Source organism: Nothobranchius furzeri, chromosome 18, assembly GCF_043380555.1.
Source record: "Nothobranchius furzeri strain GRZ-AD chromosome 18, NfurGRZ-RIMD1, whole genome shotgun sequence".
Taxonomy (NCBI): domain Eukaryota; kingdom Metazoa; phylum Chordata; class Actinopteri; order Cyprinodontiformes; family Nothobranchiidae; genus Nothobranchius; species Nothobranchius furzeri.
Window position 1 is genome coordinate 17943759 of NC_091758.1, and position 22045 is coordinate 17965803.

The 22045-nt window shown below is 44.7% G+C and overlaps 1 protein-coding gene across 3 annotated transcripts in view; it reads left to right on the forward strand.

Annotated features, from left to right (window-relative positions):
- The window catches only part of hectd1 (HECT domain containing 1), a 59309-nt gene that overhangs the window by 31936 nt on the left and 5328 nt on the right, over positions 1 to 22045 (forward strand). The window contains exons 17-40 of one of the 3 annotated variants that reach the window (XM_070547037.1): positions 26 to 172; positions 1467 to 1561; positions 6505 to 6610; positions 6689 to 6823; positions 6894 to 7033; positions 7177 to 7389; positions 7532 to 7642; positions 7718 to 7884; positions 9086 to 9262; positions 12958 to 13124; positions 13218 to 13938; positions 14465 to 14686; positions 15056 to 15189; positions 15349 to 15505; positions 15750 to 15826; positions 17470 to 17621; positions 17702 to 17756; positions 17835 to 18063; positions 18154 to 18236; positions 18566 to 18693; positions 19756 to 19957; positions 20227 to 20364; positions 20510 to 20988; positions 21315 to 21473. In XM_070547037.1, coding sequence (XP_070403138.1) covers positions 26 to 172; positions 1467 to 1561; positions 6505 to 6610; positions 6689 to 6823; positions 6894 to 7033; positions 7177 to 7389; positions 7532 to 7642; positions 7718 to 7884; positions 9086 to 9262; positions 12958 to 13124; positions 13218 to 13938; positions 14465 to 14686; positions 15056 to 15189; positions 15349 to 15505; positions 15750 to 15826; positions 17470 to 17621; positions 17702 to 17756; positions 17835 to 18063; positions 18154 to 18236; positions 18566 to 18693; positions 19756 to 19957; positions 20227 to 20364; positions 20510 to 20988; positions 21315 to 21473 — 4394 coding nt within the window. Of the gene's footprint in view, positions 1 to 25; positions 173 to 1466; positions 1562 to 6504; positions 6611 to 6688; positions 6824 to 6893; positions 7034 to 7176; positions 7390 to 7531; positions 7643 to 7717; positions 7885 to 9085; positions 9263 to 12957; positions 13939 to 14464; positions 14687 to 15055; positions 15190 to 15348; positions 15506 to 15749; positions 15827 to 17469; positions 17622 to 17701; positions 17757 to 17834; positions 18064 to 18153; positions 18237 to 18565; positions 18694 to 19755; positions 19958 to 20226; positions 20365 to 20509; positions 20989 to 21314; positions 21474 to 22045 lie in introns of all 3 variants that reach the window. The other 2 variants (XM_015969415.3, XM_015969416.3) reach the window with 2 other exon arrangements.

The window sequence follows — 22045 nt, forward strand, 5'->3', positions numbered from 1 at the left end:
TGTGTGTAATTAATGCCGTTTGCAGAGTCTTGAGGGGGAGAACACGTGGAGGGACCTGATGAAAACAGCTCTGGAGAACCTGATTGTGGTTTTGAAGGATGAAAACACCATTTCACCTTATGAAATGTGCAGCAGCGGTCTGGTCCAGGCTCTGTTCACCGTCCTCAGCAATGTGAGTGTGTAAGAAGAGACACCGGTGGCTCTAAACATTTGTTTGATTTTAACTCTGAATAAAATTATTCTGTTGTTTTAAACATCCTTTTTAGCTTTTAGAGACAATCAGAAATCATTTTCTGTGTCTTTAACTACAGATTTTTAAACTCAGTGAAACAAATGTAATTTCTTTGAGGCTGGTTGGTCTTAGATTTTATAAAAGCAGCAAGGCTCCTTTTAGGTTATAGTAGGGCTGGGCGATATGGATGAAAACTTATATCTCTATCTTTTAGTTGAATTACGATTTACGATGTATATCTCGATATTTTTCCTCCTGTAAAATGTTTACAAGTTAACTTTGAGAAATTATAAACATAAATCAGTAGATTAAATGCATAAAAATGTATTGATTCTTGTCAAAGTTTAACTTTAGTGCCTATTCACTACCAGTCTGAGCTTTAGAACACACACACACACACACACACACACACACACACACACACACACACACACACACACACACACACACACACACACACACACACACACACACTCTTTTATATAGCGCCTCTCAAGCAAAATGAGGTCCTTCACAAGGACAAAAATTCAATTAAAAAAATAAATAAATGAAAAATGATTAAAAACTTGTGAGTAAAAGTTGCAGTTACAAAATCCCCAAATCAGCCATTCTACTACATTAGAGTCCTGTCGGTCATGGGTGTTTCAGCATCAGTAATGGGGTACAGCTGTTTTGTCACTGAATTAATTTGTGTAAAATAATTTGTGGATGAGGAACGTGTATGACTGAGACCTTCGGTGTTGCATTTCCCCCGTTCGACCACTAGATGCTGTTTGTACACATTGTGTGAGGTTTTTTTATATTTAGGAACATTTCCACATACAAATTCATGAATACCACACAATGCTTTAACAAGTGTCCACACAGGAAATACACTCAGATCTGTGCGTAAGTACGGTTGATAAATGAGGCCCCTGTTCTCCTGTAGCCAGACTTGGTTCATGCAGTCGTTGCTCCAGAGGCCTAATCTGCTGCTCCAGCTGGGTCACTGGACATTTCCGGGTCATTCGGCACCATTAAATATAAACAGATGTTACTGTAAACGATAGGGTGTGGTACAGCACTACTAATGATTGAAAGAATAAATGTACCAGTGTAGTTTTTTCTTTTGTTCACCTGTTTAGCCACAAAAATCTGACATTTTTGATTTTCTTGTTGAAATTAAAATATTTGGAGTTAAATGTGTAATTGTTCTAATACAGTGATCTAAAGCTTTTTGTCTGTAACCATACAGAGTGCTGAACTGGATGTGAAACATGATTGTAAACCTTTAATGGAGAGGATCAACGTCTTTAAGGCAGCTTTCAGCGAGAATGAAGATAATGAAAGGTAAATCTAATAACTCTGATCTATTTTTATGTTCTGGTTGGTTTTAGGATTGATACTTTCACCCGTGGTTGAGTTTTATTCCAGGATTTACTCTGATTAAATCAAATAGTACAAATTTGCAGATCGAAGATGGATATTTATTTTCCATAAAAGCTGAAGGGAGAAAAAAAATCAACGTGTTGATGCACAAAATAGTAGCACGTCAGCTTTTTTGTGTTTGAAAGTTTAACAACGTGGGTCAAATTAGAAGCTGGTAGGTTTTTAGTTTGTATATTTAATAATCAGCCTGACCAGAAATAGTTGACTCACCAAGCCGGGATCACTGAGGTTATGCAGCCAGGAGGTGTACCACATTACGGGAGATTTGGGCTGCGGCTATCAATTATTTTAATAATCGATTAATCGAATAGATCTTTATTTTTCCTTAGCTTTGAAAATGTGGTCAAAATGTAACGGAGAAGCACTAGTTGTAAAAAAAAAAAAAGTTCATAGTGTTGAACACTCCTTTAATCAGTGGTCTTTAGTAGGAATGAATGTCTTGTAAGTTGTACTCTAGGGAAACAAAGCACCAGTGCACCTGATTCAGGAACTACAAGTGAGCCAGACCAGAGCTGAGCTGAAAACGGCAGGTTTTGAACTCGTATTTCCTGATATTTGGACATCTGATTGAATGACAGCAACACGACTCTACCACTGACTTTGTTTGCTCTGCCACGTTGATGTTTTATCTCCACAAGCCTGAAGGAGTTCTGCTATGTGGTGGAGTTGCTAATGCTAACAGTTAGCTTCTACTAGCCGAGATGCTCTCTGCTGTTTCCTGGACACTAAAACCAACAACAGCCTTCCCTGTTGTGAATCGAGATGTGTGAGTCCATGAATGCTAAATGACAGTGTGACGTAGACCTGTCAAATCCTGGAGTTTCACTGTCTATTTTCTATCAGAAGCTAGTGCAGGAGATAGGTGTAGGAGACTATTTTCATGTTCAGCCTGCATGAAGTTTGCAGTTTGTAACTTTTGCTGCCTCTTAGCCAAGACTCCCTTGAAAAGGTTTTTAATCTCAATGGGACCTTCCTGGTTATATAAAGAACAAATATAAATTAAAGCTGCAAGCAGCGTCGTTCGGCCCTCGCAGCTCCGCGCCGCTCCGGCCTGGCCGGCAGCCAGGGGCACCAGGGCACGTCCCCGGAACAGAAACGTCGACCACCCCGACACATGAAACCGCTAACGGTCACCTCGTCTGCACCTCACCCTGACTCAGCATCCCCTCTGAGCCCACCATTATATTACACGTCTCACCACTAGGGCATACTCCATCTTTGCCACACTGGTGGTGTGATGACAGTGACCAACGTTAGTGCTATTCTGACCACGTTTTTTAAAGTTACCGAAGGTTAAAGTTAACTAGGCGGCACTGTGACCAACTACAGAAAAGTCCCATTGAGGTCAGCTTTGGTTGACAAAGATGGTTTTCTGTTATTTTGGCATCAATCGGACGTTGTGTATGTTATCTAAAGCCAGTGAGCTGAAAGGGGCAGAGCTACAGGGATTTGAACAACTCCAATGTGTTTGGTTCAGTCACGTGATGTCACAAGCCAAGTATAATGCCATTCTAACCTTGTCTTTAGAAGTTAATAAAGTTTGAAACCATCCAGGGGGCGCTGTGACCATTTACAACTAAATGCCCTGTAGTCAGGGGGCGGGGCTTAGGTGATGTCAGCTGTCCACGTTGTCATTTTCTTAAGATGTGGTCAGTGATCACACAGACAAAGTTTGATATAGATCTGATAATGCACATGGGAGTTATTAAGTCAAGTAATGTAATGGCGAAAGGTCAAAGTTTGAGACTTAGCCACGCCCACACCTTTCAACTTTTGAAAAATCCGACAGTTGAATTTTTTCCCCTAAGTCTTAAGAGTATATAGCAGAAGTTTAGAGGCGATTGGTCAAAAGGGCGATGGAGCATCACTCTCCAAACAACGTGTGCGAAAACCACTAAATCGCGTACTTGGACCACAATGGCCGACTTTCTGTGCGACTTTGCACTTGGCTCCAAAAGACTTTTTTGTAGGTCCTGAGACACCACATTAGTGTACCAAATTTCGTAATCCTCAGTCAAAGCATGGCTTGGGGCTGATTGTTTAAATGGTCCTAGGGGGCACTATTTCAGAAAATAGGCCACGCCCACAAACTTCAGCTGTCTATTTCTCTTGGGGGTCAGAATATGATCACTCACCAGCAGTTTCGTAGCAATATCACCATAAATGAAGAAATGAGAGGCAAATGTATTTCCATGGCATGATGGCGATTTTCGCCATGCTCCCAAAGCCCCGCCTTTTTTCGAAACCTGCCAGTACTGGAGATTAAGTGACCTCAAGTTGTCTACTGCTATCTGCCAGATGTTCCTGGTGATTGGGTAAAAGGAGTCCAGTAGGGAGCTGTGAAAAAAAGAGTGGCGTGGCGACAGGTCAAAGTTTGAGGCTTAGCCACGCCCACACCTTTCAACTTTTGAAAAATCCGACGGTTGAATTTTTTCCTCTGTGGTTTAAGAGCATATAGCAGAAGTTTGAAGAAGATCGGTGAAAAGGGCGACGGAGCACCACTCTCCAAACAAAGTGTGCGAAAACCAGTAAAACGCGTACTTGGACCAAAATGGCCGACTTCCTGTGCAACTTTGCACTTGGCTCCAAAAGACTTTTTTTGTAGGTCCTGAGACACCACATTAGTGTACCAAATTTCGTAATCCTCAGTCAAAGCATGGCTTGGGGCTGTTTGTTTAAATGGTCCTAGGGGGCGCTATTTCAGAAAATAGGCCACGCCCACATACTTCAGCTGTCTATTTCTCTTAGGGGTCAGAATATGATCACTCACCAGCAGTTTCGTAGCGATATCACCATAAATAAAGAAATGAGAGGCAAACGTATTTCCATGGCGTGATGGCGATTTTCGCCATGCTCCCAAAGCCCCGCCTTTTTTTGAAACCTGCCAGTACTGGAGACCAAGTGACCTCAAGTTGTCTACTGCTATTTGCCAGAGATTCTTGGTGATTGGGTAAAAGGAGTCCAGTAGGGAGCTGTGAAAAAAAGAGTGGCGTGGCGGCAGGTCAAAGTTTGAGGCTTAGCCACGCCCACACCTTTCAACTTTTGAAAAATCCGACGGTTGAATTTTTTCCCCTATGTCTTAAGAGTATATAGCAGAAGCTTGAAGGAGATTGGTGAAAAGGACGACAGAGCATCACTCTCCAAACAACGTGTGCGAAAACCACTAAATCGCGTACTTGGACCAAAATGGCCGACTTCCTGTGCAACTTTGCACTTGGCTCCAAGAGACTTTTTTGTAGGTCCTGAGAAACCACATTTGTGTACCAAATTTCGTACTCCTCAGTCAAAGCATGGCTTGGGGCTGACAGTTTTAATGGTCCTAGGGGGCGCTATTTCAGAAAATAGGCCACGCCCACCGGATGTTTACATCAGATCTTTTGGGGGGCCGGACTAGGATCACTCACAACAAGTTTCGTGACGATATCTTTAGAAATGATGAAATGGAAGCCAAACGTAAGGCCATGGCGGTATGCCTGACTTCGCCGCGCCGCCACAGCCCCGCCTTCTGCCGAAAACTCCCATAAAGTGACGCCAAGCAACCTCCACTTGTCTTGAGTTACCAGCTACAAGTTTGTGGTGATTAAGTGAAATGGGGCAATTTGGGACCTTTCACAGTAAAACTTGACCTTTTTGGTCCGGAGGGGGCGGGGCTTGTGTGATGTCATCATCCGACCATTCAATTTACTTTGTGGGTGGATGACGAATGACCACAGAAAGTTTGGTAATTCTATTCCATTCAGTTATGAAGTTATAGGAATTTAAAAATTTTTGGCGAGTAGTCAAACTTCGAGGCCTGGCCCTGCCCCTTCAACATATACGAAAACTCAGAATCCTTGTGTCATTTTGTTCGCCCATTCCTTCTGAGCAATTTTACACAATTTTTGAGACGATCGTGCGAAAAATGATCGAGCAATCCAATCAGAAACGGACCCTAAAAACGGCAAAAACGGCTAAAAATCGCCATTTCAATCCAAAATGGCCGACTTCCTGTTTGATATTGACCATGCTTGCAAGAGAATTTTCTGTGCGGACTGTTGAGTACTACAAGTGTACCAAATTTCATAACTGTACGATAAACTAAGCTTTATGGAGAGGTTTTTTTTTTTCACTTTGTAGGGGGCGCTGTTCAGCCATTTTCTTTGCGATTTTTTTGGGACCTTTAAAATATCAAATTTTTCACCAGGCCTGACAAGTTTTCAAAATATTGTGAGTTTTGGGGTATGTTAAGGTCCCCAAAAAGCCATTCATTTCGCGCACGGAATAATAAAGAAAGAATAATCAGAGCAAAAACAAGAGGCCTTCGCAGCGCTTTCGCTGCTCGGGCCTAATGAAAAACTCAAAGTGACCAATTTTAATCGGAAACAATAAATAAAAATGATTTTTCAGTGTTCCAAATTTTTTAAAACCAAAGTTTTTCTCTAACAGAATTTATTGAATTCAACTCCATTTAAGTTGCTGCCTGGTGAGTCTGATGCAGATTCAGCTGAGTAGGACGGGTTTTCCCAGACCAAGCTGTCCATTGATGCAGATTCCTGAACCATAGAAGGGATTTAATTCGCCCGTTAATGTTGGTCATTATTTCAAAAACACAAAATAAAACACACAAACAACAAAATAGTAAATATCCATCATATGTGATCTGATCGCTTTTGTTTTTCCTTTCGGCAATAAGATAAAACTACAGCATGCTACGGCGGGTTCTTCAGTAATTATCAGTGAAACTTGTGGACTGCTCTCATTTAGATTCAGCATTTTAAATGAGTGTGTGGAAATTCTCACTAACCTAAGGAGGAATTTTTTTAAGGAATCTGGGTTAAACTAGAGTTGTGTGTTCATGTGTGCAGCCGACCTGCCGTTGCCTTAATCAGGAAGTTGATAGCTGTCCTGGAGTCGATCGAGCGGCTACCTCTGCACCTGTATGACACTCCCGGCTCCTCCTATAACCTGCAGGTGAGTCTGTGGTTTGGTTTTGATTTGACGGAGGCTTGAGTCCAGCTCACAGCAGCTGATTTTGTTTATGTGCATCAGATTCTGACCCGGAGGTTACGCTTCCGTCTGGAGCGAGCGCCGGGGGAGACCGCTTTGATCGATCGGACAGGTCGCATGTTGAAGATGGAACCACTCGCCACCGTGGAGTCTCTGGAGCAGTACCTTTTGAAGATGGTGAGTTTGTGCTGAAGAAGCTCTCCACACGTTTTAACTTCAGTTTGAACCGTTTCCTTCTGTTGTTCAGGTGGCAAAGCAGTGGTACGACTTTGAGCACTCATCCTTTGTTTTTGTGAGGAAACTGAGAGAAGGACAGAGCTTCACTTTCAGACACCAACATGATTTTGATGAGAATGGCCTCATCTACTGGGTTGGAACGAATGCCAAGTAAGAACAGCAGTTTGTGATCACTGTTCAGTCAGGGTTAAGCAGTGTGAGATTTCTAAACTCTGACTAGTTTCTCAGAGGCTCAGTTCTCATTGCTAGTCTAAGTCATCTTGAGTTTTAACCAGATATTCTGCTCATGGCAGGACGGCCTATGAGTGGGTCAACCCCGCAGCCTACGGCCTGGTGGTGGTCACTTCTTCAGAGGGACGAAACCTGCCCTATGGGCGGTTGGAGGACATCTTAAGTCGAGACAGTTCAGCCCTCAACTGCCACACTAACGATGACAAGAACGCGTGGTTTGCTGTTGACTTGGGGCTGTGGGTCATTCCATCAGCATACACTCTGAGACACGCTAGGTAACACACACACACACACACACACACACACACACACACACACACACACACACACACATACACACTCTCACACACAGCACTAATCCACACTTCTCAGTATTTATTCTGAGACGTGGCTGTGATGTATGTCCTCCTACTCTAGGGGTTACGGCCGCTCTGCGTTGAGGAACTGGGTTTTTCAGGTGTCGAAGGATGGCCAGAACTGGTCCACTCTTTACACCCACATAGATGACAGCAGCCTCAATGAACCCGGGTACTTCATGAGAACTTTGTTGCTTCAGATCTGATTAAACCACTACATTAAATAACAGACATCTTTTTTCCACAGATCAACTGCCACATGGCCTCTGGACCCATCCAAAGATGAGAAGCAGGGCTGGAGACACATCAGAATCAAGCAGATGGGCAAGAATGCCAGCGGTCAGACCCACTACCTGTCCTTGTCCGGACTTGAGCTCTATGGCACGGTCACATCTGTCTGCGAGGACCAACTAGGTCAGAGCTGGTTTCAAGTAAAGATTAACTTTAAATTATCATTCTAGATCCGTGCTTACCCTAGGTAAAAACATTCACCTGCACAAAACTCTGCTCCCTTTTCCACTCAGACCTGGGGTCTCGTTTATAAAATGTTGCGTAACTAAAACCGTACTTAAGCTCAGCCAAAAAAATGTACTTATGCCAAGTAGGTTTGTGACCTATAAAACATGGAGTACGCACAGCTTCACGCAGTCTCCGCTTTATAAATCAGAGACTAACTAGAGAGCTTCTCAGGTGTTTCTGAGTCACATCCCGCCCTCACCACGCCCACTTTCTGCCATAAATGGTCAATGCAAAGTGCCTTGTGGATCTCATGCATATACATAAGCCGGCTCTTTGCAGCGCTCGACCATTAAGATCGCGACTGCAGATCAAGGAAGCGCAATTTCACGAACAGACATTGAGGTACCTGTGGGTGAGGTGGAGAAATGAAAGGAAGTGCTTTTGCAAAACAAATAAGAGAAAATCCACGGAGTGGCACAGCGTTGCTGAAGCCGTCAATGTTGTGAGTTCTTCAGAGAGATCTGTGGTGGATATAAAAAAATGGTCTAATCGGGATTCGATCCCCAGACTCCCGGGTGAAAGGCACGCGCGCTAACCAGTCACCCAAAGGGACATCCCCTTTGACCAAGTAGCCATGGCGCATGATCAATCCGGTCACAGTGACAGGATGCTCACGCTGTCACAGACGCTTGACATTCTGTCTCAATCTGTCCCCCTGCTGATATTCAGCATTCTGTGTGTGTGTCTGCACGCGCGTGCGTGGTCTGTGTGCACACAAAACGGCACAAGTGATAATGCTGCTGGAAGTCGTAATTGTATCCTTCTCAGCAGCAGCTCTGCAGGTGCTCTCCATGTCCAACCAATCAAAAAAAAAAAAACCTGCAGGATTCCAGCAATGCAACCAAGTCACCTGAGCTTCTCAGTAGACTAACTCCTAACCAGTTAAAAAATGTAATCCTGTTGCTTGCTGACTCCAAATCTGTGAACATGCATTAAAGAGCAAACACAACAATGTGAAATGAGAGAGAAGGTGATAAAGTTGTGAGGAATAAAATGCATCATGAGAAGAGTGCACGTCTCTCCCATCTGGAGTTGTTAAAGCTTAAAAAGCTCTTTTAGGTTCCACTCACACCATGTTTTTCTCATCCACCTCCAGGTAAAGCTGTGAAAGAGGCAGAGGCAAACCTTCGTCGCCAGCGGCGTCTGTTCCGGTCTCAGGTCATGAAGTACATTGTCCCGGGTGCACGTGTTGTCCGTGGAATCGACTGGAAGTGGCGAGACCAAGATGGGAATCCTTCAGGAGAGGGCACTGTTACTGGGGAAGCTCACAATGGTAAGAACCATCCTGGTTCCTGAAAACAAAACCTGATAAAACACCACATCCACCTTTCATCCTGATGAGTCGCAGTCACAAGTTTACTTATTCATAGTTTTTAGGAAGTTTTTCCTGCTCCTTCTAAAAAGCCGCCCGCTCCTTGTTTCTGTCCTCAGGGCTTGATGTGGTTAAATGTTTGTGGCAGCAAGTAATCAAATTCTCTGATTTTTAATTCAGCTTGTACTTTTGCCTCTTCAGTTCAAATCCTTTGACAGCTCAGCCTGCACCTCTTGAATCCGTGTAAACGATCTCGGCCCAGCCGTTTGCTGAATACGATTTTCTCTCGATTCCCTCCTATTCATGACCTTTAACCTGTCCAGTGTCTCCCCAAGATTTACGCGTTACACTGCATATGAGAGTCTGTATGCACTAGGGCTGCTCAATTAATTGAATTTTAATCACAATTATGATCTGAGTTTTGATAGATTATAAAAACAAAACGAGCCGATTATTTGCCCCTCCCTCGTTATTTACTCGGCGTTGCAAGCTACTACAAGCTACTAAGTGCACGTGCGCGGCAACTAGGGCTGGGGGTAAACGATTATTTTTAAAACGATTATTCTGACGATTATTTTATCGAATAGTCGACTATTCTAATGACTATTTAGACAATTAATCTAATGATTATTTTTCTATTGCACAGTTAATAAAAACCAAAAAATCTCTAATAAATTCCTCAAAAAAACTGATAAATTGTTACTGTAAGAGAATAAACATACAGGCCTTCCATTTTTCTTAACACTGCTTTTATTGTAACTGGTGACGTGTAGAACTTGGGAGTGCAGGCTGCTGCCTGAGAGGTGGTAGAAGATGGAGTGTCTCCATGCTGCTTTGTTTTGGTCACTTATGTGTGTGAGGCGAGTGGTGTTACGACTCCTCCTGGGGAGTTTGGCTCATGTGCAAAAAGGAAGGGACAATAACGGGATTTAAAAGTTAAAATGATGATCAGGTTTATTTACAACTACAAAAAAACATAAACCTTTCCATCCACAGGTTGGGAATAATAAAACTAATTCTGCCTGTGGGGAATTAAAACAAAAGTACAAATAAGTAGGGATGTCCCACTGGGCAAAGATTACTGGGTTCTGGACCAAAATAAGAATCTCCAAAGGTCCAAACTCTAAACTGGGTGGTTAAACCAAACTCAAGGTGATATTTTAAACTAAACCAAAAACCCACAACACTCTAAATGTAATAAAAGGGAGATCTGCACCACAAAAAAGATGAACTCTAAACCAAAACGTAACGCAAGAAGCTGTTAGCGAAAATGCTAACAGTAGCTTTACCGTTACCAAGTTTAAATAAACCGAAAACACCCAGCAGCAAACAGACCAGCACGGAGGAGAGACTGCTACCACCAAAACAGCTCTCCTAATGTCTGAAAGAAGCTCCCTTATGAAAGGAGAAACGCTCCCGGTGATTTTCTACATCTGCGGTAGAGACGAAGCAGCGCATCTGACCCCGGAAGTTGTTGTCTGTTGCCGGGAGACGAAGGCAGGCAAAACAGGAAAATAATCTAGTAGTGGACGGACATTGTTCCGGGTCTTCGGTATTTGGCGGAGATGTTAGTGAAGGTGGAGAAGAGGGCGAACTAGAGGAAAGACGGGCAGATTCCACCTCTATTTACAAACTCCTGGGGATGCAACAAGTGGGCGCGGTGCGTCGACTACCGGATCTGACGTCGACAAATTTTTAGAATCGAGCCGTCGACGTCATCGAGGCTTCGCTACAGCCCTAGCGGCAAGTTAAGCAGATGCGACGGTGGCTGGTAAGGGTCACCACTAGAGACCGGCTGAAATATCGGGCCAACATATAAAATTATTTCTATATCGGCCGAAAATATTTTCAGACGCCGCTAAAACATTTATATATCTGCTTTAATAATCGACTTTAGACATCGGCCATCAGCAACAAAATACTTTAAAAATAGGCATCAGCCTTAAAAGAACCATATCGGTCGGCCTCTAGTCACAGCGCCTACACCACGGCCCCGGTAATCCACCGAGACAATATAATTTAGAAAAACAAGACGATTATTATTGTGAACATTTTTACCGGGGCTTACTGCCACACCGTGACATCCCTAGTATGTATTGGGTAGGCTTAGATAGGTTAAACCTCAGCCTAAAACCTTTGTGTCATAAATTATTAGCAAGTCATTTGGCTCTTTTATACTAGGAATCAGGAGTTGTTTTTGTGATTATCTTGTTTCTTTCTTTTTCTTCATTATTTCCTCTGGTTGTGTTTTATGACAGAATAAATAAACAAAATCAACATTAATTAAAAAATCGTCCTAAATAATTGAGATCTCAATCTCAGTCAAAATGATCGTGATTATCATTTTTACCATAATCGAGCAGCCCTGGTATGCACTGTGGCATCTGCATGTGCACAGTCTCATATGCCCAGGTAGCCAATAAATACATGAATAAATATTTTAGTGATCAATGGATTCATGGAGTACTCGGATACATCTGCTACACAAGCTAACTTCCCCCATTTAAAGCTCCTCTTCTCTGTCGTCAAACCCATGTGCATGCTCGTGCATGGGAGTATACGAAGTGCTGCTAAATTCACTTATCACTTGTGTAGAGTTCAGCCAGTAGACTAAGCAATCAGGTCCATCTGAAACACTTAACATTAAATAGCTGTATTTATTTTTTTGCTTCAAAAAAGGAAAATCAGTGTATTTATTATGTGTCACACATTAAAGTATGCGTGTGTTCTGATGGATGGATAAAATATGTCAAGTAAAGACTCTTACCAGGGCAGTAGCGGTTACAGATGCTGCAGTGATGTTAATGTATCTGCTGTGATGGTCTGTCTTCTAAGGCCCGGTTACCACTGCAGGATTTTTAAGCTGTCAGGAAAAAAATTAGACCATAAGAGATCCTGCTGATGGTGATTAAATATATGTATGTATGTATAGAGGTACACCAGTTTAATTCCTACAGAGTTTGGTGTGCAGCAACACAGCCAAAACACACACAGACCTTTCTCTGCGCGACGGAAAATCTCGCCAGATCAAACATGACTTAGAAGTAAATTAATGTGGTGGAGCACACAGCATGCTTTTTGATAGGCTCCACGTCACATTTAACACACAGCAGGATTGTTGGTCCTTGAAAGTCAGACTATTAAAATCCAACACTTATGAAAACCCAGCTCCATGATTGGATTTGTCCCAAAATGACTTTATGCAGACAAGAGTGCTCTTAACACGCCACACATGGTAGGTTTTCTGATAAGATTATCTTTAGAGCCATTATGGTAATCAGGGGCGCCCTTAAGCTGGTCTATGGGGGAGAAGCGGGTCAAAAATCATCATGAACATCCTGCCGTGTGTCAAACTTACAATCAGATTTCCTAAAATCTGACTGAAGGAATGTTTATGACAAACATGTTAACATAAGCTGGTTCTGAAAGGTGGTTTAGAAGGCCAAACAACAAACCAAATGATTTCTAGGGTTAGCTTTAGGTTTGAGTTCATGGTTTATTATACATTAGTCCAGTTTTGTTTGGTGTGGAGCTGTTCTGAATGTAAGCTGCTTGTCTGCTGTCTACTTCCCTCTGCCACTCTCTCTGTATTTCCCTCTCTTTCGGGGCTCTGACATCGATTCGTCCGTCTCCCTCCTATCTCTCTGTCCATCCAGGCTGGATTGATGTAACCTGGGATGCTGGTGGCTCTAACTCTTATCGTATGGGCGCTGAAGGGAAGTTTGACCTCAAGCTTGCTCCAGGGTACGACCCTGAGTTGGCTGCCACTGCGCCGTCACCCAAACCTGTCTCATCCACTGTTTCAGGTCCCGCCTCATCCACGGTGGGACCCCCTGTGACACCAGCAGCTGTCGGCGGAACCACCACCACCACTACTTCAACCTCCTCATGCTCCACCTTGTCTTCTACCCAGCAGCCTTCTTGGAGCAGTCTGGTGAAAAATAACTGCCCCGACAAGGGTGGAGCCAGCTCCTCCAGCAGAAAGGGAAGCAGCAGCTCCGTCTGCAGTGTTGCTTCTTCTTCTGATATGAGTTTGAGCTCCTCTGCTGGGCTTGCCGGCTCTGGGGGTCTGCACCTGGAGAGAAGGGCTGAGGGTCTGCTGCTCGACCATGGTGGGGTTGTGGGAAGAGTAACCGGAGGAGGGATCAGCTGTGACGGACACCAGCAGGAGCCGATCGTTGTGCTGTCCTCTGCGGCTGAGGGTGGATCTGGTTCAGCGTCCAGCTCCAGCACACTGACTGCTGACACAGCAGGGACTGGGTTAGAACACCACTCACCCTCCGCAGCGGCTGCCACCGACCCGGCCTCAGCCATCTCTATGGGACTGGTGAGCGTCAGCTCCCCTGATGTCAGCTCCGTGTCAGAGTCTTCTAGTAAGGACACGCACTCCCAGAGGCCTCTCTGCCCAGCAACCAACACACGACTCTCTGTCAGCTCTCTCATGGCCGCCGGCGCCCCCATGAGTTCCAGTGCCAGCGTGCCCAACCTCTCATCTCGAGAAGCCAGTTTTGTGGAGTCTTTTGTCCGTCGTGCACCCAACATGTCGCGCACCAACGCCACCAACAACATGAACTTGAGCCGCAGCAGCAGTGACAACAACACCAACACTCTGGGCAGGAATGTCATGAGTACAGCCAGTGAGTACTGCTGCCTCACCACTTCCTGTTAGAAATAAATGAGGTCTCTGAGGATGAGGCCTGATGACTCGGTGAGATAAAAGACTAGTCCTGGAATATCCAGATTAGAGCTAATGAATCACATCACTGCTGATAAATAAAACACGTTGACACATCTCAGTCCAGATTTAAAGGAAGACGACTCATGAGATAAAAAATCTGTTCACATTACGGTTTCTACTGACGGACTTTAGTTTCTGACATTTAGAGAAATATCTTCTTGATATGCGAGAAAACAGAGAACCCTTTTTAATGTCCGGAGCTGTGTTAGAAACTTGAGCAGAATCCAGCAAACCCAAGTTCAACCACCATGTGGTACTGGACTGGTCTTCCTCTTCCAGGATAGGCCACATGTTTGGACTGTTCCACAGCTGTTGACTTTTAAATGCTGCATGAAGTGTTGTCTTTTAGATCTCCTGTGATTCAGCTCAGATAAACACTCGTTGTGTGATTCCAGCCGTTTACCTCTCCTGCTTTGTGTTTACAGCTTCTCCTCTCATGGGAGCTCAGAGCTTTCCTAACCTCACCACCACTGGTACCACCTCCACTGTTACCATGTCAACCTCCATCGTCACTAGTGGCAACAATGTTGCCACAGCACCCACGGGTCTGTCAGTCGGACAGCTGCTCAGCAACACGCTGACAACAAGCCTGACGTCTACATCCAGCGAGAGTGACACAGGACAGGAGGCAGAGTTCTCTCTCTATGGTCGGTACACGCACGCACACACACACACACACACACACACACACACACACACACACATACACACACACAAACAAACTGGTTCAACTGGAACCAGCAAAACTGACCGGGTAATAAAGAGAAGCATGTTTTGCCCATTGTCACATGTTAAAGATGTAAATGTCAGATAACCCGTGACATGTCGGCAAACTGAAGCAGCTTAGAAAAACATCTAATTTAGGACAACATGTGAGAGTGGCCAGGGTCGGATTAGAAAACATCAGACTGAACAGAATCGCATTCTGGTCACGTAGCTGCGAATACGTAGGATGTGTGCTGCTTTTGCCTGAGGTGTGATTGGAACCTAAAGGTTGCTTGTCTCCGACTCTAAAGACTTCCTGGACAGTTGCCGTGCCAACACGTTGTTGGCTGAGTTGGACGATGAGGAGGACCTTCCAGAGCCCGATGATGATGATGATGAAAATGAAGATGACAACCAAGAGGACCAGGAGTATGAGGAAGTTCTGGTATGTATGGAGTAGTTTTCCACAAGCTCTGTGTCTCAGCTCCAACCTGCTCACTCTAAAATCTTTGCTTAGTGCTTTACCTGTCTGTAAGACTACAGGTAACAGGAAATGATGTCAGATTATGGTGTAATAAGTGTGTGTGTGTGTTGTGTCCTGTAGGAAGAGGAAGAGTATGAGACTAAAGGGGGTAGGAGGAGGACATGGGACGATGACTTTGTTCTAAAGAGGCAGTTTTCTGCTCTGGTCCCTGCCTTTGACCCCCGACCAGGAAGAACTAATGTCCAACAGACCACTGACCTGGAGATCCCTTCGCCAGGTACACCACGTGTGCAAGTGTGCATGCGCGCGCGCACACACACACACACACTCACACTCACACACACACACTCACACACACCCTAAAGAATATTTCCTTCAAACTTTAACTAGATGATTCTTGCTTTTCTTGTCCTTGTGCATTGAATCTCACCAAAGCTGGTGCTGTGACCTGTGTGGGCAGAGCCTGTCCTCATTCAGATGATTCAAAAACATTTTCAGTAAAGGTTATCACCTCCTTTCAGGTTTAGGGATTCCTCGTTCAGAAGTTCGGGAGGAAGTGGAGTGTGTTCCCTCTCCTCACCTTTCTCTCACTCTGAAGGTAAGACACCAGCTGTTAATCCTGATTATGTCCTAATGGCCGTCTTTCCACTGTCAGAAATTCTGGGTAAATTCTCCAGAACTTTACTGGGCTGGCCAAACAGGCCATTTTCCGGGCCGCTTTCAGGAACATTCTGAGTACCTGAACAGGGGTAGGTAATGTTCCGGTGGCGTTGTTAAGCGGAACTTTTAGTTGCTCCACGCTAGAGCTGGGCAGTAAATCGAAAATGTATCTTCATCGAAATTTCTGACTCTTATCGAGATTGGTTGTATTTCAGTAGGAAATGACATCCTCAGTAGACACTGTCCAAAACGACCATCATTAATATTAGAAGAGTTGCTGATGAAGCAAAATGAAAACAAGAGGTCCTCTGCGGCTGAAAATAACAATGTAATCCACAAATGGTGGGAGGGAGGGGCTGGGACTCCTGTCCAATCAAGAGAGTTTGCACCTCTTCAGCGTGTGGGGAAAAATGGAGGAATGTAGTCCTTCAAGATTCAGATCAGCTGCGAGCCAATCGAGTGCACCACATTTCCAACCAGAATTGGGGAAGGGAGCATTCAAGCATCTGTCCACATTCATTCTGTGGGAGTTTGAAGTGTTCAGCCTCTGAGGCTAATAAGAGGGGGCCGGATTCATATAAAGTTAATTGTTTTGGAACTGACCAGAGGAGTTTTCTCCATGCCTTCAGTCTTTGCTGGTCTCAAGGACATGCAAACAGCTGATTGATGAAGTTTAATGTCTACCATACCGTGCAGCGACTCTGTCCATGCTGGAATCCATTCTGTTCAGGAATCGCAGCCAGATAACTGCTTAGGGCATCTAGCTTGTGATTCATCTCGACCAACGTCTGAGTGTTCATAGCATGGCAGATACCTTCTCATAGCCCCAGAGAACTTCCAGTCACCCCCATCAGCTCCCTAGTTTTCCGGGATACCATGTAAACGCCTGCTCCTAACCGCTGGAACCCAGTAATTATTCATCCCAAAATCCATACGTCTTCTGTGTCTTTCACATAGAGCAAGGAAAGACACAATATGGATTCCTGGAAGATGTGGAATATAATGTATTCAATCGAGTGTGTTCTGTCCGATAACGTTTTTTTTTTTAAATCAATTTCATGCAGAGCCCAGCTCACTAGATCCGAGGTTTTTTTTTAAAAATTGAGTTTTCAGAAGGAATGGGAGAAGCGCTCTGGCAGACAAAGACAGGACAAACAGCTTTGGGATAAGGGAGTAGAAGAGAAAAGAGCATTAGCACTCTCCAGATTTCAGATTTCAGATTTATTGGCCAAGTAAAATTACATTTACAAGGAATTTGGCTTCGGTAGATGTTTGCTCTCTAAAACATACAAAAACCACAATAAATGAGAATAAAAATACCTAAAAACACATAAGAACATGTATACCCACACACATGTTCATTTACACACACACACACATATATACATACACACGCACGCGCACACACACACACACACGAGCCAGATATCCTTATATCAGAAAATAAGACTCCAGTTCCTGTCGTCCGAAGCTACTTTCTTCTCCAGCTGACTTCTACTTCCTGAAGCAGGCGTATCTGAGCGCCCCTCTTCAGCCTGGTATTATGTTATGATAACTCTGGGTGTGTCTCTCTCACTCTAGGTTGCAGGGCTGGGGACAACACGAGAGGTTGAACTTCCTCTCTCCAACTACAGGCTAACCATCTTCTACTACATCCAGAGGCTCCTGCAGCTCTCGTGCAGCGGCTCCGTGAAAACTGACAAGCTGCGTCGCATCTGGGAGCCCACATACACGTGAGACACAATCCAGCCAGCAGCTTCCACTCGAAGCAAACTCTCACTTTTGGGTTGTAACCATCAGTGTTGTTCTGCAGGATAATGTACCGAGAGCTGAAAGACTCCGATAAAGAAAAAGACAATGGGAAGATGGTGAGTCTCAATCTACTCTAGCCTCACGCAAACCAACCCCTCAGTTGTGCGTGTTGACCTCTGACCCGTTGTTTTCAGGAATTGTTCGAACAAAGCACATGGGTCGGAGGTCGCTCAGGCGGTCTGAGTCCAAATTTAGTTCCTGCCAGTCAGAGCAGTGAGATCCTGGGCTGGGTGAGAGAGGCAGCTCAGGCTAAAGCAGGCTGCAGCCAGAACGCCTGTGGGGTGGAGGATGTCCTGCAGCTGCTGCGCATCCTCTACATCATTGGAAGAGACTCCACCTCTAATGCTCGCACGTTGCAGGAAGGTACAAAACACACACACACACACAAAGAAAGTCCAGTTTTCCCACAGACCGGTTCCCATTTCCTCCTCTGACACGGATATCTGTGTGTAGATGTTGACGAGCTGCAGTTCAATGCATCTCCAGAGGAGTTCACCAGCAAGAAGATCACCACCAAGATCCTACAGCAGATAGAGGTCCGTGTGTTCTGGTCAACATTCCCGTCGTTCCACAATATCAACGCCCCACTCATAACCCTTCAACCAGTTTTAATAGGCAGCATGGCTGACCTGTGGCTCAGACCACACTAAGCCCCGCCCACTTTAGTTACTGTTACTATTTTACAAAGCTCCGTAACCTGCAGGTTAAAACATTAGGTTGAAATTATTTCACTGTTCAAACCTGAAATTCAAGTTTTGAGTCTTAAGCGATTGAAGCTGTTAGGAAGTTAATGTTGCTGTTAAACCGGGTTAAGGTGGCCTTGCTGACCCAAACAGGCCTAAACTAAATGTGATTGATGTTCCAGGAGCCGCTGGCCGTCGCCAGCGGAGCACTGCCTGACTGGTGCGAGCAGCTCACCGCAAAGTGTCCTTTCCTCATCCCCTTTGAGACCAGACAGCTGTACTTCACCTGCACTGCCTTTGGGGCCTCCAGGTGAGTCTGACACCAGCTGAGGAGGAGAAATGAGAGGTAGTCTGAGCTAGGGTTGCAGGGATGAACCAGTTTGACTATTAACCACGGTGTGAACCGCTGCAGTGAACCCACTGTAAAGACGTCTCCAACACCGCAAATAAAAGCCAATCTAAACGGACGCTGCCAGCAGCACCAGCAAAAACCACCGGGCCGCTCCGTTTCCACCTGGGAAGTGCTTGAAGTCTCCTGTGAGGGAATATTTTAGATTCCCAAAGCTGCTAAAGGACAAATTCAGAGCGATGGCTCGTCCATCTGCAGAGCCAGCAGAAAAAGTTGTGACACCCCCAACTTATCAGCTCTGATATCATCACACAGGCAAATAAGCTCTGAGTCGGATTACATTAGTGACTGAAGTTATTAACAGTAATATTAAAAGTAGTAGTTTAGTAGTGTTGTTCTATGTTCCTCCTGTATTTGTCTACAACAAGCCAGTGCGGCAAGCTGTTGTAACATTTAATCAACTACACCTCTCTGTAATTACTGTTCTACATAATAATATAAAATATCCATGTCCAAATAATATTCTTACTGATGACATTTGAATATAAAGATATGAACACTCAAAACTGATATGTAAGGATATTAAAAATAACAACTGCACTAGAAAAAATGTAGCATCTTATTTTATTAAGGTGTTTCCATTCATCAGTGCTAACCCTGACCAGTTGTCAGCAGTTAAATGGTTACACAAGTGTACTCAAAGGCAACAGACGACCAGGGAAAAACACCAAGCTCTAAACCCGGTGGAGCACAAACCCCTACACTAATGTCCTAGTTACATTTCTGGTACCATGATGATTTTAGTCCCATCAGGATAGAAAGTAAACGCTAAGATCCACCTTAAATCATGAAGCGATTGTTACCTGACCAACTGCACATCTGGATTTTGGGTCAACGTGAACATTCTTATGGTCTCTGGAAGTGTTCTGGATTTAGAGGCCAGTCTGTGTTCCTGTTGAGGTGTAATGAAGTAAACCCTCGTGAGGGTGTAGGATGTAGTAAAGCGCTGTGATTGCTGTTCAGGGCAATTGTGTGGCTACAAAACCGACGGGAGGCCACCATGGAGCGGTCCCGACCATCCACCGCCGTAAGGAGGGACGACCCTGGAGACTTCAGGGTGGGTCGACTCAAACACGAGCGGGTCAAAGTCCCTCGAGGAGACTCCATGATGGAGTGGGCGGAGTCAGTCATGCAGATCCATGCTGATAGGAAGTCAGTGTTGGAGGTGAGAGGTCAAAGTTTTTCCTCATGATTGAATGTAGAAGTGTTACTCAGATTACCAGATTCAGCAGTTTTCACATCCTGTAAATTAGAGATGATGAGAGATGACTCAGCAATTTCCTAATGTTGTGATGTCTCGCACAAATGGCAAAAAAAAAAAACACCTGATTCTGACTCATCTGTCATCTGTTTGAACGTGAAACACAAACGGAATACTGTAAACGTCCTCTGCAGCAGACCATAGATCCACCTGATGGAGCTTCCTGTGTTCAGGTGGAGTTTCAGGGTGAAGAGGGAACTGGTCTCGGTCCCACTCTGGAGTTCTATGCTCTGGTGGCCGCTGAGTTTCAGAGGACGTCTCTGGGTATCTGGCTGTGTGACGATGACTTCCCTGACGACGAGTCCCGACAGGTCAGACTCGCACACAGTCAGAGCAGCAAGTCATGTTTTTATTTTCATTTGATCAAAGTTTTGACGTATAGACTGGTTTGTCTCACTAATCCCAGTGTGGTTATGGTTTTGGTGGTCCTGATGACTCTGTCCCTGTGGGCTTTAGGTGGACCTGGGCGGCGGCCTGAAGCCTCCTGGTTTCTATGTGCAGCGTTCTTGTGGACTGTTTTCAGCCCCCTTTCCTCAGGACAGCGAGGAGCTGGAGCGAATCACCAAACTCTTCTATTTCCTGGGAATCTTTTTAGCAAAGTGCATCCAAGACAACCGTCTGGTGGACCTGCCAGTGTCCCAGCCCTTCTTCAAACTGCTCTGTATGGGGGACATTAAATCAAATATGAGCAAGCTGCTGTACCAGTCCCGGAGCTCGCTACCCGGCCATGTCTCAGAACGACATCAGCTGCAGCCCTGGCTGTCAGAGGTGCAGTCAGAGGCGTCCACCGAGGAGAGCCAGGAGACGTACTCAGTAGGCAGCTTCGATGAGGACTCCAAGTCGGAGTTCATCATGGACCCACCTAAACGTAAAGCGCCTGCCTGGTACCATGGCATCCTGACCTGGGATGACTTCCAACTCGTCAATCCGCACAGGTCAGAACTCGGTTTACCACCTAACCCAGTAAACTGGGACAGGCAGGAACCTATGGAATACTCTAATTACTCTAAATGTTTTTATTTATCATTGTGCTTGCTAAGCATCTTGTGAATTTTAGTTTGAAAGGCCCTTTTATTCTTCTGTATTTTTTCCTGAATTATGATTCAACCGCAAATGAAATCATGAAGTATGGGTCTACAGGATATGTTCAAAGACATGAAATCATTAATGAAAAACTAACTTTGGAGCAAGGCTCAAATAATTTTTATAACAAACCTTTCTTCTATTCATTGATGGACCTGTGTCTGCTTCTTGTCTCCAGAGCGAGCTTCCTAAAGGAGGTGAAGGAACTGGCATTGAAGAGGAGACAGATTCTATCCAGCAAGACCTTGTCTGAAGACGAGAAGAACACTAGATTACAGGACCTGATGCTGAGGAACCCACTCGGCTCTGGACCGCCCCTCAGCATAGAGGATCTTGGGTAAAATGCAAACACACACACATACACACGATTCCTGAGCACAGCCACATGCAGATTTTCCTCTGACACTTCGATTCCAGCTCAGAGTGACTAAATGAGTTTCTTCAGCAGAACCAGACTTGTATTCTTTCTGTTCAGCTTCCAAAACTCTTAAACAGCAACTTGTCTAAACTGAACATCAACCTGATGGTCACCGCTGCCTCTCTCTGCTGCCTGAATCAAGCAGACAGTAAAACAAGCAGGAGTTTCCTGACTCATTCTCTGACTGATCTACTGAAATGATTACCGAGGAACTTTGACCCATTGGGTCGTATTCCTGCTCCAGACAAGCAGGTCCTGAGTCAGAATGTTTGGTCACTAACCAGCCATGGTTCCTTTTCTCATGACAGCTGGGCGTTGTCTCTGACAGAAACCCGGCTTTACCTTTTTTAGTCTTTTGTGTTTTGAAGACATTCTGTTCACCTGGTGAGACATCAGCTGTTGTCCTGTCTGGTAGATGAGATGGATGCTTCAGATCCGTTTAATCAGATTAGTTGCAAGTAGGAATGCTGCGAACCGATCACATGATTGGA